This window comes from Papio anubis, chromosome 5 (assembly GCF_008728515.1).
Source record: "Papio anubis isolate 15944 chromosome 5, Panubis1.0, whole genome shotgun sequence".
Lineage (NCBI taxonomy): Eukaryota > Metazoa > Chordata > Mammalia > Primates > Cercopithecidae > Papio > Papio anubis.
The window spans coordinates 36,060,422-36,077,088 of NC_044980.1; the positions used below are offsets into that span (position 1 = coordinate 36,060,422).

At 40.5% G+C, this 16,667-nt stretch overlaps 1 protein-coding gene and 1 pseudogene across 17 annotated transcripts in view; one reads left to right on the top strand and one right to left on the bottom strand.

Annotated features, from left to right (window-relative positions):
* Positions 1 to 16,667, bottom strand: part of CPLANE1 (ciliogenesis and planar polarity effector 1) — a 168,758-nt gene that overhangs the window by 120,289 nt on the left and 31,802 nt on the right. For 11 of the 16 annotated variants that reach the window (XM_021939298.2, XM_021939295.2, XM_021939296.2 and 8 more), the window contains 3 exons: positions 16,464 to 16,628; positions 8,081 to 8,254; positions 702 to 930 (listed from right to left, as the gene is read on the bottom strand). In XM_021939298.2, the coding sequence (XP_021794990.2) occupies positions 702 to 930; positions 8,081 to 8,254; positions 16,464 to 16,628 (568 nt within the window). Of the gene's footprint in view, positions 1 to 701; positions 931 to 8,080; positions 8,255 to 11,470; positions 11,853 to 14,373; positions 14,489 to 16,463; positions 16,629 to 16,667 lie in introns of those variants that run through there. The other 5 variants (XM_021939305.2, XM_021939306.2, XM_021939299.2 and 2 more) reach the window with 5 other exon arrangements.
* LOC101003848 lies at positions 3,801 to 7,025 on the top strand (annotated as a pseudogene). Its single transcript, XR_160955.5, has one exon. The product of XR_160955.5 is annotated as an oral-facial-digital syndrome 1 protein pseudogene (transcript).

Sequence of the window (16,667 nt, forward strand, 5' to 3'; positions counted from 1 at the left end):
GAAAAAAAGGAAAGGTTTCACACATCAAGGACTAAACATGAAAGTTTCAGAAATAATGGAATTTACTTTTTTATCTATCATACATGTAAAAAAGATATATTCAAGGAAATATTGTATTAAGACCCTCCACGATTATGATCCTAATATATTCCCCCATTCTTATTTCTAATTGCTACCCTAAATACAGGCTTTACTAACACATAAGTGTACTAAATAAATGGTTTTTGTTTGTTTCGAGACAGGATCTCACTCTGTTGCCCAGGCTAAGGTGTAATGACATGATCACAGCTTATGGCAGCCTTGACCTCCCGAGCTCAAGTGATCTTCCCACATCAGCCTTCCAAGTAGTTGGGACCACAGGCACGAATCATCGCACCTGGCTATTAATAAAAGTTTTAACACAAATAAGTAAGCCACTGAACTGTTCAATACAGTAACCACTAACTACATGTGGCTATTTAAATTTAAATTAACTAAAATTAAATTGAAAATCTAATTCCTTGGTCTCACTAGCTGCATTTCAATAGTTACTTGTGGTGAGTGGCTACCATACTGGACAACACATTTCCATTACTAAAGAATGTTCCATTGAACAATGCTGAACTAAGGATTCCACATAAAATGTAAATACCAGCAAAAAGAGAAATATAAAATACATAGTTCAATCATACTGTATCTTAAAATTGCCTAAAATTCCATACCTCATGAAATTGCTATCACGTTTACAGAACAGCTGGAAAGCCACACCAATTGAAGCAGACGTCTTCCAGTCTCCAAGTTTATATGCCAACCACACAGCCTCTGGAACCAGGCCACCAATAAATAGTAATTCAAGTGCATATTCAACTGTCCACACATTAGAGAGATTTTGATCTCTAACGACGCTGGCCACCTTAGAGTGTTGCAGAGGAATAAGTCGAAAGGACTGCTCTGTGAGTAAATTTTAAAAAATGGATTATTACAATTACATCCGAACTCATGATTCCTTACATAGGTATATTTATCTCTTCAATCAGTATTTTCTACAAAAAACCACCAGGAAGATACATACAAAATGGGCTAAAGTAATACTCAACATGCCCTAGAACATTTTTAACACTGACAAATGTGCCTCATTCGTGGGTCATGAAACAAATGCCAGCATTATTTTTAAAATGAAACAAAAGAGAGAAAAAAACAGAATAGAAAGTATAGACAATAAAGGTAAATACTGTTTAATGAAACTTTTGTATCAGGTAATACGCAAATACATACAAAAAACATTTATATCTACTATACTATTGGTACACAATGTACAATTTATTACCGTGACATGGGTCACAATGTGTAGTTTATTACTGTGGGATACTAAGAAATACATGCTTATTTCTCATACTAGATTATGAAATGCAGAAGGCAGAGACTACATTTTATCCGATTTTGTGTTACCCACAGTGTTATGCAATAAAAAACTAGGTTGAGGTAACAATGAAGGATATTAAGTGTCAATATTAGTGTTGATTACAAAGTAGAAAAGTGTGATTTTCAGTAATTCTGACTAAATAATAAGATTGCTATCCGGCCTGTGATTTAATACAAAAGGATAATATTCCCCCTGGCCTTCTGTCCCTTTCCCTAATTGAAGTAACTTGATAAAGCAACTTAAAAATGCGATAAAAGAAATGTTATTTAAAAATATATGTTGATGGGATTTTTACTCATTCTCTCAAAACAAAAGTCATAAATAGTATTCATGAGCTTCTCTGTTCCTTGAAATGGTTAGTTTCTCACATGACCTACACAGGCTATGTCTACAGCAAGAACTAACATTTTAGCTCTCTGACAAACACACCTGGAAAACCAAAAAAGTTTTCAACCACTTGGATGTCTGATTTTGCATAAGCAAAGGAGCCAGGATACTGGCTAAATTTTTCCTATTTTTATTCACTACTAGCAAGGTAATATACTATTAAAATAACTTGAATAATTTAATTTTCTGAAAATTTTACTACTTTCACACAGTAAAAAGTTTCGCTACTTTTTAAAATATCACACCAAATAAGCAACTCAAATCCCTAGAAAAATTCTGATTAGAAAAATTAACATGAAATGTATATGCATCCTGAAACATTGACAGAACATAGGAGTTTGAACACATAGTTCAAAATTCATGGTTCTATGACTGATTATATTTGCTGACCACTTGTTGCCGTCCTTATTAAACTTCTAATTATATTTTAACTAGTATTACTGTAACCTAGGTGTGCCTTGTACATACATGTGTATCTGTTCATGTCTACTCTTGCTTAAAGCCCTCCAACAGATTCCCATGATACTTAAAATAAAATTAAGATTTCTTAACATGGCTTACACCATCTGGCCCTTTTACTGAATGCAACTCATATCACTCTCCACTTCCTCCTCTAGTTTTTTTTGTTTGCTTTGGGAGTTTTTCTGTTGTTGTTTTGGTTTTGTTTTGTTCTGTTTTGTTTGAGACAGTCTTGATCTGTCACCCAAGCTGTAGTGTAATTGCATGATCTCACTGCAACCTCTGCCATCCCAGCTCAAGCAATCCTCCTGCCTCAGCCTCCCAAGTGACTGGGAATCTCAAGTACATGTCACCATGCCAGGCTAATTTTTGTATGTCTGGTAGAGGCAGGGTTTCACAATGTTGCCCAGGCTGATCTCAAACTCCTGGACTCAAGCAATAGGCCTGGCTTCCCAAAGTGCTGGGATTACAGGCATGAGCCAACATGCCCAGCCCTCCTCCTCCAGTTTACAGCCACACAGATCTTTCCATTTCTCAAACACATCAACCTTGTTCTTGCCCGGGGGCTTTTACACAAACTCAGGTTAGAATGCCCTGTGCCTTGGTATAACCAATTCTTTTTTGTTATTAAGAGTTAGGCTTAGAGGCCTGAGCGGTGGCTCACGCCTGTAATCCCAGCACTTTGGGAGTTCGAGGCGGGCGGATCACGAGGTCAGGAGATTGAGACCACCCTGGCTAACACTGTGAAACCCCGTCTCTACTAAAAATACAAAAAATTAGCCGGGCGAGGTGGCGGGCGCCTGTAGTACCAGCTACTCGGGAAGCTGAGGTAGGAGAATGGCGTGAACCCGGGAGGCGGAGCTTGCAGTGAGCCGAGATCGCGCCACTGCACTCCAGCCTGGGCGACACAGTGAGACTCCGTCTCAAAAAAAAAAAAAAAAGAAAAAGAGTTAAGCTTAACTTTCACCTTCTCAGAGAGCTGCTCCTGAAATTTCCAATCTAAAATTGCCACTCAGTCACGCTCTATTGCTCTATTTTAATTCTCTCCATAACAGTTATAACCATTTGATATATCTGGTTTATATATTTAATTTTCTGTCTCAACATATTAGACGTAAACCCCATAAAAGAGTAAGTACTTTATCATTTTGTTCATGGCAGTTAGGATAAATCTGTTCCACAGATGGAAAAAAAAAAAAAAGAAAACAATGCGCATGCGCCGTAACTCTCCAGACCGGAAGGCTGTACTTAGCCGGTCGCCGGGAGATGAAGGCCGGGATGTGAGGCGGTCCTGCCTTGCCGCCTTCCGTCCCTAGTCTCCGAGTCCCCGCCCTCCAGCCGCCTTTGAGTCGCGCTTGGGTCACGGTCTTCACTCATGCCTCAGAACCGCAAAGAAAGGAAGCTCGCGTGTTTGCTAGAAAACCTAGTTGGGAGTGCAAGGCAGAAAGCGTTCAGCACCCTTGTTCCTCCCCACCCCCCGGGACAGAGACAGAGCTCTGGAGGGCAGGGAATCCCCCTCGTCTTGGCCCATCCCCGGCTGGGCACTAAACTCGGCCACGGTGGGGCGAGCGAGGTGGGCTCCAGAGGAAGCTGACGGCTGATAATGGCTCAGTCGAACATGCTCCCCGTGGCTGATGTGTTGAGTCAGGATGAACTGCGCAAAAAGCTATACCAGACATTTAAGGATCGGGGTATACTGGACACGCTCAAGATACAACTTCGCAACCAGCTAATTCATGAGCTGATGCAGCCTGTATTGAGTGGAGAACTGCAAACTCGGTCCATTTCAGTGCAAGGGAGCTCCCTCTTAATAGGTGCCTCTAACTCTTTAGTGGCAGATCACTTACAAAGATGCGGCTATGAATATTCACTTTCTGTTTTCTTTCCAGAAAGTGGTTTGGCAAAAGAAAAGGTATTTACTATGCAGGATCTATTACAACTCATTAAAATCAACCCTACTTCCAGTCTCTACAAATCACTGGTTTCAGGATCTGATAAAGAAAACCAAAAAGGTTTTCTTATGTATTTTTTAAAAGAATTGGCAGAATATCATCAAGCTAAAGAGAGTTGTAATAGGGAAACTCAGACAAGTTTGACATTTAGCAGAGATTCTCTGGCTGAGAAGCTTCAGCTTATTGATGATCAGTTTGCAAATGCTTACCCTCAGCGTGTCAAGTTCGAGTCTTTAGAAATAAAGCTAAATGAATATAAGAGAGAAATAGAAGAGCAACTTCGGGCAGAAATATGCCAAAAATTGAAGTTTTTTAAAGATACTGAGATAGCAAAAATTAAAATGGAAGCGAAAAAAAAGTATGAGAAGGAATTAGCCGTGTTCCAGAATGATTTTGAGAAAGCTTGTCAAGCAAAATCTGAAGCCCTCGTTATTCGGGAAAAGAGTACCCTTGAGAGAATTCAAAAGCACCAAGAGATTGAAACAAAAGAGATTTATGCTCAAAGGCAACTTTTACTAAAAGATATGGATTTGCTAAGAGGAAGAGAAGCAGAGCTGAAGCAAAGAGTTGAAGCTTTTGAACTGAACCAGAAGCTCCAGGAAGAAAAACATAAAAGCATGACTGAGGCACTTAGGAGACAGGAGCAGAATATAAAGAGTTTTGAGAAGGCCTATGACCAAAAGCTCAAGAATGAACTTCTAAAGTATCAACTTGAACTAAAGGACGACTACATCATTAGAACTAATCAACTGACTGAAGATGAAAGGAAGAATAAAGAAAAAGCAGTTCATTTGCAAGAGGAGCTCATAGCTTTTAATTCAAAAAAGGAGGAACTCAATCAATCTGTAAATCGCATAAAAGAACTTGAGCTTGAGTTAGAGTCTGTCAAAGCCCAGTCTTTGGCAATAACAAAACAAAACCATATGCTGAATGAAAAGGTTAAAGTGATGAGTGATTATTCACTACTAAAAGAAGAGAAACTGGAGCTTCTGGCACAAAATAAATTACTTAAACAACAACTGGAAGAGAGTAGAAATGAAAACTTGCGTCTCCTAAACCGCCTAGCTCAGCCAGCTCCTGAACTTGTGGTCTTTCAGAAACAACTACAGAAAGCAGAAAAGGCAATAGTGGTTGAGCATGAGGAGTTCGAAAGCCGCAGGCAAGCTCTGCACAAACAACTGCAAGATGAAATTGAGCATACTGCACAGCTGAAGGCCCAGATACTAGGTTACAAAGCTTCCGTAAAGAGGTTAACTATTCAGGTTGCCGATTTAAAATTGCAACTGAAGCAAACTCAGACAGCCCTAGAGAATGAAGTGTACTGCAATCCAAAGCAGTCTGTGATCCATCATTCTGCCAATGGATTAATAAATGACAACATGGTGCTTCACAATGGTGAGATAAGTGGGGACTTCTTGAACAATCCTTTTAAACAGGAAAAAGTTCTAGCAGGTATGGTTGCATCAAGGATCACAAATTATCCAAATACAGGGATGGAGGGTAGTTCCCCTGATTCTGACCTTGAGTTTGTCGCCAATACTAATGCAAGGGTCAAAGAGCTTCAGCAAGAGGCCGAACGCCTGGAAAAGGCTTTCAGAAGTTACCATCGGAGAGACATTAAAAACTCTGCCACAGGCCCACTACCAGCAAAGAGCCCACCATCTCTGCACTTGCTGGAAGCCTTCAAAAACAGTACTTCCAGTTCCCCGGAAAGACATATTTTTGCAGGGGACAGAGTGGTCTCTGAGCAGCCTCAAGTGGGCACACTTAAAGAAGAAAGGAATGACATCTTGGAAGCACTGACAGGCAGTGCAGCCTCAAGGCTACGTGGGGGCACTTCCTCCAGACGCCTCTCCTCCACATCCCTTCCAGAAGCAAAAAGAAGCCTTGAAAGTGAAATATATCTGGAAGGTCTGGGCAGATCACACATTGCTTCCCCCAGTCCTTGTACTGACAGAATGCCCCTGTCATCACCCACTGAGTCTAGGCACAACTTCTCCATCCCTCCCTTCTCCAGCCCTCCAAGGCAGAAAGCTGGTCATTATCAGAGACAAAATGAACTTCAAGACAAAAGTGAATTTTCAGATGTGGACAAGCTAGCTTTTAAGGATAATGAGGAATTTGAATCATCTTTTGAATATGCAGGGAACATGCCAAGGCAGTTTGAAATGGATGAGCCCTCTCCTGCCGGGGATATGCTTCATATGGGTGCTGCTGCAGCTGCTGTTCCCTTCTCATATCAGCACCCAAATGTAGATCAGAAACAAACTGAAGAACAAAAGGAAGAAGAAAAAATATGGGAACAGCAAGTGAAAGAACGAAAGCAGAGAGAAGAAAGAAGGCAGAGTAACCTACAAGAAATTTTAGAAAGGGAACGAAGAGAACTAGAAAAACTGTATCAGGAAAGGAGGATGACTGAAGAATCACTAAAGATTGAAATGGAAAATGAATTAGAAATGGCAAATGAATTAGAAATGAGTAATCAAGAAATGAAAGACAAATCTGCTCACAGTGAAAATCCTTTAGAGAAATACATCAAAATAATCCAGCAGGAGCAAGACCAGGAGTCGGCAGGTAAGAGCTCAAAAAAGATGGTCCAGGAAGGCTCCCCAGTGGACACACTACAATCTAGTGACAAAGTCGAAAGTTTAACGGGCTTTTCTCATGAAGAACCAGATGACTCTTGGTAACCATGTTTGCTGCCCAGCTTCTAACGTACATACCATGAGAAGTAACATAACATTTACTCCTTTGTAAATGTTTCTCTATCAACAGATAAAACTCACAATAAAAATGTGTATAATCAAAAAAAAAAAAGGAAGAAAGAAACTGCAAATGTTTTAGTATTATCAATTTCATGTTGCACAAGCTAGTATATTTGCAGCACCAAGAATACTGTGTGGCAAACAGCAGGCACTTAATAAAAATCAGAATAAATGAATATCATAGAAATTTGTGTACATGTTTATACTGAGAGCAGGGCAGTTATCTAGCACAGGATTAGATGCATTTTGACCATACTAATGAAAGTATTAAATTTAAAAAGTAAATGGTCCAAATAAAATCATAAAAATCATCCAAATAAACTTAAATATTGAATTAGCAAGCTCAATATTTACTGAATTTCTACATTTTGACATAAATGAAGGTGGCAGCTCTTTCACTTTAAAAATTGAAACTTTAGCTGGGCACAGGGGTATACACCTATAGTCCCTGCGACGTGGGAGGCTGAGGTGGTTAAGATCATTTGGCCAGGCACGGTGGTGCACGCCTATAATCCCTGCAGGGAGGCCAAGGCAGTTCGATCACCTGAGGTCAGGAGTTCGAGACCAGCCTGACTAACATGGTGAAACCCCGTCTCTACTAAATATAAAAAATTAGCTCAGCATGGTGGCACATGCCTGTAATCCCAGCTACTTGGGAGGTTGAGGCAGGAAAATTGCTTGAACCCAGGAGGTGGAGGCTGCAGTTAGCTGAGATCACGCCATTGCACTCCAGCCTGGGCAACAAGAGCGAAACTCAGTCTCAACAAAAAAGATGATCTGAGGCCAGGAGCTCAAAACCAGCCTGAGCAACATAGCAAAATCCCATCTCTAAAAAAAAATAATTAATTAAAATTTAAAAACAAAAACTTTATAAAGATCAACTTGCCCCAATTTTGTGATTTTTTAAAATCCATATTCAATAAAAACAAATCTAAGCCATTACTTTTCTCAGATTCTATTCATTCACAAATAGTCATAAATCGCCTCCTGTGTTTCAGATACTATGCTAGAACAGTATCATTTCCATAGAGTAATGGCCTCTGTATAATATGTTTTCAATATTCTATTATGTGCAATGCAAAAAGAGTTTTAAAAGGATTTGTTTACTATATTACCTGTTTTAATATGAAGTGGGGGAAGAACATTTACATGATGAGGTGGCAAAATGCAAAGCTGCTGATTGGTGAAATAGGCAGCCATGAAACGAGCCATGGACTGGACGACTCTCACTGCTGCCTCAGGATGAACACCACCCGCCATTCCACACTCAAAATGAGACTTCGCAGCACCTAAGGAATACAGCAATGACCTAAGAAGACTGTGATCAACTACCAAAAGTAGTAATATTTAAGTTCCCAATATTATACAAAAAGAAAACTGTAATACGTTTTTTTCTGAGATGAGCACCCATGGCCAATACAAGCTGAATTATAATAGGTACCATACTTCTTAAAGACAATAAAACCAAAAACAATTACAGCTGACCCTTGAACTTCACGGGTTTGAACTGCACAAATCCACTTATATATACAGATTTTTTTCCCATAAATATACTAGAAAATGTTTTGGAGATTTGTGACAATTTGAAAAAATTTGTAGGCACACCACATAACCTAGAAACATCAAAAAATTTAAAAAAAAAGAAAAAGGTATGTCATGAATACAAAAAAATATGTAGATATTTTATCATTTAGTACCATAAAATACATATAAACTATAAAAAGTTAAAATTTATCAAAATTGGCTGGGTACAGTGGCTCACACCTATAATCCCACCACTTTGGGAGGCCAAGGTAGGCTGCTCTCTTGAGCTCAGGAGTTTGAGACCAGCCTGGGCAACACGGTGAAATCCCACCTCTACAAAAAAATAGAATTAAAAAAAATTAGCTGGGCATGGTGGTGCGCACCTATGGTCCCAGCTACTCAGGGTGCTGAGGTAGGAAGATTGCTTGAGTCTAGGAGGTGGAGGCTGCAGTAAGCTGAGATCGTGCCAGTGCACTCCAGCCTGAGCAACAGAGCTAGATATTCTGACTCAAAACAAAAAAAATTATCAAAATTTACACAAACACTTACAGGCCATATATGGCACTGTTCACAGTCAAGAGAAATGTAAACACACATAAAGTATTAAATAACTGCATAAAATTCATTGTAGTTCCTACTGTACTACTACTATATTAATTTTGTAGCTACCTCCTGTTGCTACTTTGAAGAGCTCAAGTGTTGGAAGTATTTGCTGAAAATACTATGTGATGCTAATCATTTCTGCAAAGCAGTTCATCTCTCTAGTAAAGTGCATATGGCAATAAAAAGTACCTCAAAATTCTTGTGTAGTTCTCATCACATTTAGTGTTATACCATAAACCTTGAATAACACCATGAGACCTACAAGAAGTGCCACAAGAGATCCTGGAAGTGTTCTGAATAAGCAGAAAAAATTCATGACATTACAAGTAAAAGTTGAATTGCTTGAGACATACCATGGATTGAGGTCTGCAGCTATGGTTGTCCACCATTTCAGACAATTAATCTTGGAAACAGATAACATAAACTGGTGGTATCAATAAATACAGTACAATACTGGAAATGTATTTTCCCTTATGATTTTTTCTTTTTTTTTTTTGAGACAGAGTTTCGCTCTTATTGTCCAGGCTGGAGTGAAATGGCACGATCTCAGCTCACTGCAACCTCACTTCCCGGGTTCAAGCGATTCTCCTGCCTCAGCCTCCCAAGTAGCTGGGATTACAGGCATGTGTGCCACCATGTCCAGCTAATTTTGTATTTTTAGTAGAGACTGGGTTTCTCCATGTTGGTCAGGTTGGTCTCGAACTCTTGACCTCAGGTGATCTGCCTGACTCGGTCTCCCAAAGTGCTGGGATTACAGGCATGAGCCACTGCACCTGGCCTCTTAGGATTTTCTTAATACAACTTTCCTTTCTCTAGCTTACTTTATTCTAAGAATACAGTATATAATATATACAACATACAAAATATGTGTTAATCAACTATGTTATCAGTAAGGCTTCTAGTCAACAGTAGGCTATTAATGGTTAAGTTTTTCGGGAGTCAAGTTATACACAAATTTTTGACAGCATGGGGGTGTCGGTGCTCCTAACCCCTGTGATGTTCAATCGTCAACTGTAGTTAGTAATTATGTGTACATACACCTAAGAACTGTTCACAACTTTAAATTTTATTTTTTAAATGGCGGTATCTATATAAAATGACCCAGGCATGACAGCCTTGCAAGTTTTGAATTTCATTATTTATTTTCCGTTTTTCCTTCCCTTTCCTTTTTTTTTTTTTTTTTTTTTTAAGATAAAGGGGGCAGAGTTTACTATAAAAATAATCTAAAAAGCACTGAAACAGATTTTTTTTCTCTCTTTGAGACAGAATCTTGCTCTGTCACCCAAGCTAGAGTGCATTGGCACAATCTCAGCTCACTGCAACCTCTGCCTCCAAGTTTTAGGCCATCTTCCCACCTCAGCCTCCTGAGTAGCTGGGACTACAGGCACATGCCACCATGACTAGCTAATTTTTTTTGTATTTTTTTGGTCGAGATGGTGTTTCTCCACGTTGGACAGGCTGGTCTTGAACTCCTGAGCTCAAGTAATCAGTCTGCCTCAGCCTCCCAAAATCCTGGGATTACAGGTGTGAACCACCATGCCCGACCCAAGATTCTTAATGCTTTTGTCTGTACCATTAGATCTGAGAATCTTAATATACTCCCATTAGTAATAGTAGCTCACTAGTGTAAGATTTTGGGGGCAGGCAGTATCAAAAAGAACATGTGGGGTGGGCCAGGCACAGAGGCTCATGCCTGTAATCCCAGTACTTTGGGAGGCCCAGGTTGGAGGATCACTTGAGTCTGTCCAGGAGTTTGATACCAGCCTGGGCAACATGGAAAAACCCCGTCTCTGCAAAAAATACAAAAATTAGCCAGGTGTGGTGGCATGTACCTATGGTCCCAGCTACTCAGGAGGCTGAGGCAGGATGATCACTTGAACCTGGGAAGTTGAAGCTGCAGTGAGCTGTGATCATGCCACTGCACTCCAGCCTAGGTGACAGAGTGAGGCCCTATCTCAAACACACACACAGACAAATGTGTGGGGTGAAGGGAGATGGCTAGATAGCAGGTGGGCAGAAGAGTCACATCAAAATTTCTGGTGTAACTCCAATGTGCACTAGCAAGATTAGAGGACAAGCATCATTTCCACTTGAGAATCTCCATCATAATATAAGCTGGCATTCACAAATTTGAAAATAAATTAGTTCAAAACTACTAAATACTAACATTAGTTGGTATGAAGTGTATGTCCCCAACAATAGAAAGGTATCTTTCTTTTCCAGAAGAGATCTGGCACATATTCATGGGAAATTACATTTTATATGTGTATGGATTTCTATTTTGTTCACTGTATGTCCCAGCACCGAGCACTTCTCCTCTCATATAGTAGGCACTCAAAGGAATATTGTTAATTTAAAAAATTGTTAATTAATGTTACCTGGTTTCTTTTTTTAAACAAAAGGAATTGAGAAAATTTCATTAGCCTTCAAGCAGTAGTCTTCATTTGGTCACTGTAATATTTGGGGGAAAAAAAACATACTATTTCTTCACATTCAAGTTAGAGATACATGGGTAAAAAATTTTTTCTCCTGGGTAAAACTTATGGAGGAATTCTACAAAGGTAAGATTTTCAGTAATCTTAATCATTCAAACCTTATGCAAAACTCAGGAATCAGCCTCTTAAACAGGGAGTGATTTATTGATAAGTAAATAAAAGTTAATATAAAAGTTATTGTCACAGAATAAAGCTGTATGAATTCAGAAATTAAAAAACTTTGAGGGCCAGGCGCGGTGGCTCACGCCTGTAATCTCAGCACTTTGGGAGGCTGAGGCAGGTGGCTCACAAGGTCAGGAGATCGAGACCATCCTGGCTTACACGGTAAAACCCCATCTCCACTAAAAATACAAAAAATTAGCCGGGCGTGGTGGTGGGTGCCTGTAGTCCCAGCTACTCAGGAGGCTGAGGCAGGAGAATTGCTTGAACCTGGGAGGCAGAGGTTGCAGTGAGCTGAGATCGCACCACTGCACTCCAGCCTGGGTGACAGAGCAAGACTCTGTCTCAAAAAAAAAAAAAAAAAAAAATTTGAAAGTGTAAAACTCGACCAGGCGCAGTGGCTCACGCCTGTAATCCCAGCACTTTGGGAGGCCAAGGCAGGTGGATCACCTGAGGTCAGGAGTTACGAGACCAGCCTGGCCAACATGGTGAAACCCCGTCTCTACTAAAAATACAAAAAATTAGCTAGGCGTGGTGGTGCACGCTTGTAATCCCAGCTACTAGTGAGGCTGAGGCAGGAGAATCACTTTAACCCGAGAGGCGGAAGTTGCAGTGAGCTGAGACTGCGCCACTGCACTACAGCCTAGGCGACAGAGCGAGACTCCATCTCAAATAAATAAATAAAAATAAAAATAAAGTGTAATTCTGTACAGGGTGCAGTGATAACATTAATAACAGAAACCCGGCTGGGTGCAGTGGCTCACACCTGTAATCCCAGCACTTTGGGAGGCCGATGGGGGAGGATCACCTGAGGTCAGGAGTTCGATACCAGCCTGGCCAACACGGTGAAACCCTGTCTCTACTAAAAATACAAAAAAAATTAGCCAGGTGTGGTGGCAGGAGCCTGTAATCCCAGCTACTCAGGAGGCTGAGGCAGGAGAATCGCTTGAACCCAGGAGGCAGAGGTTGCAATGAGCCGAGATCGTGCCACTGCACTCCAGCCTGGCGACAAGAGCAAGACTCTGTCTCAAAAAAAATAAAAATAAAAATAAAAAAAAGAAGCCCTATTTAATAAAAGTTAAATAACTATAGACAAGTATCTAATAAGGTAGGTGTGCAGAAAGGAACTACCATAGCATGCACAACTGCTTGAAATGCTTGCTTGTAATGGTTGGTCCTTGGCTGGTATCTGGGAACTTGGATTCTGGGAGGATTTCCACCATCCTAACTGATAAGAGGAGCTCACTGAACCTAAACTGTTTGTATAAACAACGTGGTTTATGCTGAACATCTCTTTTCCCTCTGAGAGTGTAGAATTTTGGTTTGTACTAAGGCAGAAGGGATCTATGTGACCAGCCCCCCAATTAAAAACCCTAAGCACTGAGGTTCTAATGAACTTCCCGGGTAGACTACATCTCACATGTGTTGTCACAACTTGTCACTGAGGAAACTAGGGACATCCTGTGTGAATCTACTGGGAGAGGATTCATAGAAGCTTATTCCTGGTTTTCTCCAAACTTCATACAATGTACCTTTTCCCTTTGCTGATTTTGCTGTTTCCTTTCACGGTAATAAATCATAGCTATGAGTACAACTATATGCTAAGTCTTGTGAGTTCTCCTAGTGAACCATCAAATCTGGGGGGTAGTTTTGGGGTCCCCAACCCAAAAGTATATGCTTAATATATTTTAAGCAATCATCATTAAAAATTAAGACAAATGGGCTGGGCGCAGTGGCTCACGCTTGTAATCCCAGCACTTTGGGAGGCTGAGGTGGGTGGATCACCTGAGGTTGGGAGTTCAAGAACAGCATGGCCAACGTGGTGAAACCCCATCTCTACTAAAAATACAAAAATTAGCTGGGCGTGGTGACAGGCACCTGTAATCCCAGCTACTCAGGAGGCTGAGGCAGGAAAACTACTTGAACCTGGGAGGCGAAGGTTGCAGTGAGCTGAGATCGTGCCACTGCACTCTAGCCTGAGCAACAAGAGTGAAACTTCATCTCAAAAAAAAAATTTTTTTTTAATGAATTACTACAGGTTCAACTTATCATGAAAGTTAAATCATGTAAGGACAATATTGCAAATATAAACAAATAAATATAAAGACTATCCAGTCATTTAAAAAGTCATATATAGAAGTCTTTCACCCTGGGTACAGTGGCTCACACCAATAACCCCAGCATTTTGAGAGGCTGAGGTGTGAAGATCACTTGAACCCAGGAGTTCAAGACCAGCCTGGGCAACATATCAAGCCTCATCTCTATAAATAATAAAATAATTTTTAAAAATTAGCCAGGCATGGCCCAGCACGGTGGCTCACGCCTGTAATCCCAGCACTTTGAGAGGCCAAGGCAGGTGGATGAGGAGCTCAGGAGTTTGAGACCAGCTTGACCAACATGGTGAAACTCCGTCTCTACTAAAAATACAAAAATCAGTCAGGCGTGGTGGTGCATGCCTGTAATCCCAGCTACTCAGGAGGCTGACGCAGGAGAATCACTTGAACCCAGGAGGCAGAGGTTGCAGTGAGCCAAGATCATGCCAATGCACTCCAGCCTAGGCGACAAAGCAAGACTCCATCTCAAAAAAAAAAAAAGAAAAAAAAATTAGCCAGGCATGAGGCACATACCTGTGGTTCCAGCTACCTCATTTCCCAGCAGACTCATTTCTCGGAATTTATCTTAAAGAAATTATTAGCAGCCTGGGCGCAGTGGCTCATGCCTATAATCCCAGCACTTTGGGAGGCCGAGGTGGGTGGATCACGAGGTCAGGAAATCGAGACCATCCTGGTTAACACGGTGCAACCTCGTCTCTACTAAAAATACAAAAAATTAGCCGGGCATGGTGGCAGGCGCCTGTAGTCCCAGCTACTCGGGAGGCTGAGGCAGGAGAATGGCATGAACCCAGGAGGCGGAGCTTGCAGTGAGCCAAGATCGCGCCACTGCACTCTAGCCTGGGCGACAGAGTGAGACTCCGTCTAAAAAAAAAAAAAAAAAGAAAGAAAGAAATTATTAGTAATGCTCACAAATATTTAGGTACACTGCAGCATTATTTAAAATAGTAAATACATGGCAACAAAATGTACAATGGGAAAAAGGTTCAATAGATTTTTTTTAAGTTTATTGGCACTGGAAAATATTCATCATAATATTAAATTTATAAGATTATCCAGCTGTGGTAATATATACATATACATATATCAAAAGGCCCTAGACAAAAAAACTAAACTTATAAGTGATTTTGTTTCCTTTCTACTTTTCCGTATTTTCAAAATCGCCTAATATGAACATGTATTACTTCCTTAATGAACACAAAAATTTAAAAAGATAAAAATCAGAAAGTAAGCCAAGCACAGTGGCTCACACCTATAATCCCAACACTTTGGGAGGCCAAGGTGGGCAGATTGCTTGAGCCCAGGAAGTCAAGATCAGCCTGAGCAACAGGGTGAGATTCCCATCTCTACAAAAAATACCAAAATTAGCCAGGCGTGGTGGCACATGCCTGTAGTCCCAGCTACTCACGAGGCTGAGGTGGGAGGATGGCTTGAGCCCAGGCGGCAGAGGTCAGGTAAGCTAAGGTTACTCAACCACACTCCAGCCTCGGCAACAGAATAAGACCATGTCTCAAAAAAAAAAAAAAAAAAAAAAAAAACCTCACGAAATAAGACATTTTTAAACAGTGGCTGAAACAATCAAGAATGAAATTGGTATCAACTCTATTTAGAAATTTCGAATACATTGGGCCTTTCAGACACATTCATATATACAGTATACATCTAGCAGCCTACCACCCTATAACCATTATAAATATATTACATGTTCATTCATATATATCTTTCTCTCTGGTTATGGCCTGATTTAAATATACCTCTTTGAAAAAGTCAATCCAGATACTCTGCAATCTCGTAAACAGATTTTTTATTTATTTTTTTTGTTTTTGAGATGGAGTCTCGCTCTGTTGCCCAGGCTGGAGTGCAGTGGCGCCATCTCGGTTCACTGCAAGCTCCACTTCCCAGGTTCACGCCATTCTCCTGCCTCAGCCTCCCGAGTAGCTGGGACTACAGGCGCCCGCCACCACGCCCAGCTAATTTTTTTGCATTTTTAGTAGAGACGGGGTTTCACCGTGTTAGCCAGGATGGTCTCAATCTCCTGACCTCGTGATCCACCCGCCTCGGCCTCCCAAAGTGCTGGGATTACAGGGGTGAGCCACTGCACTCAGCCCAGATTTTTTAGAAGACTCAAAATATCTCGGAAAATGATTTTTATGATTTCACTAAACCGCTATAAGCAACAGTTAACATACTAAGGAAAAACACTTGGGTACCTAATACTATGTCTAACAAATATGGTTATAAGAAAGCAATTATACTATCAGCTCAGCAGGCAATTACTATACTGCTAAATCCTGGGGATTCTAAGATTTAAAAACAAACAAACAAAAAACCTCAACATAGTCCCTGCTATTGGGAAACTGAGAGTCCAAAATCCAACATAATATACTTAATCACCAGAGAGGTAGAACAACCAACTTTTATGTATAAGCAATTTCATGTCTACACTATAAATACAAACTAACGAGTAAATATAGTGAATTCTGTAGTCCTAGCCACTTGAGGCAGCTGAGGTGGGAGGATTACTTGAGCTCAGGGGTTTGAAGCCAGCCTGACAACATAAGGAAACCCTGTCTCTTTTTAAAAATAAAATAAAATAAAAAAAATACCTGAAAAATCTTTATTTTCTTTTACAGGTAGTTGGGACCATCTCAGGATTTCTCTTGCTAGCTGATCACACAATCCTTGAGCATCATTTAAATTATAGCTATAGAGGTGGCAGTATAAAAGAGAAAGATAATAGCGTATCTGAAGAAAATATGTCCTTCTTCCTCCTGAAACAAGAATTAAGCTTACCTTAAAAGTATGTAAGC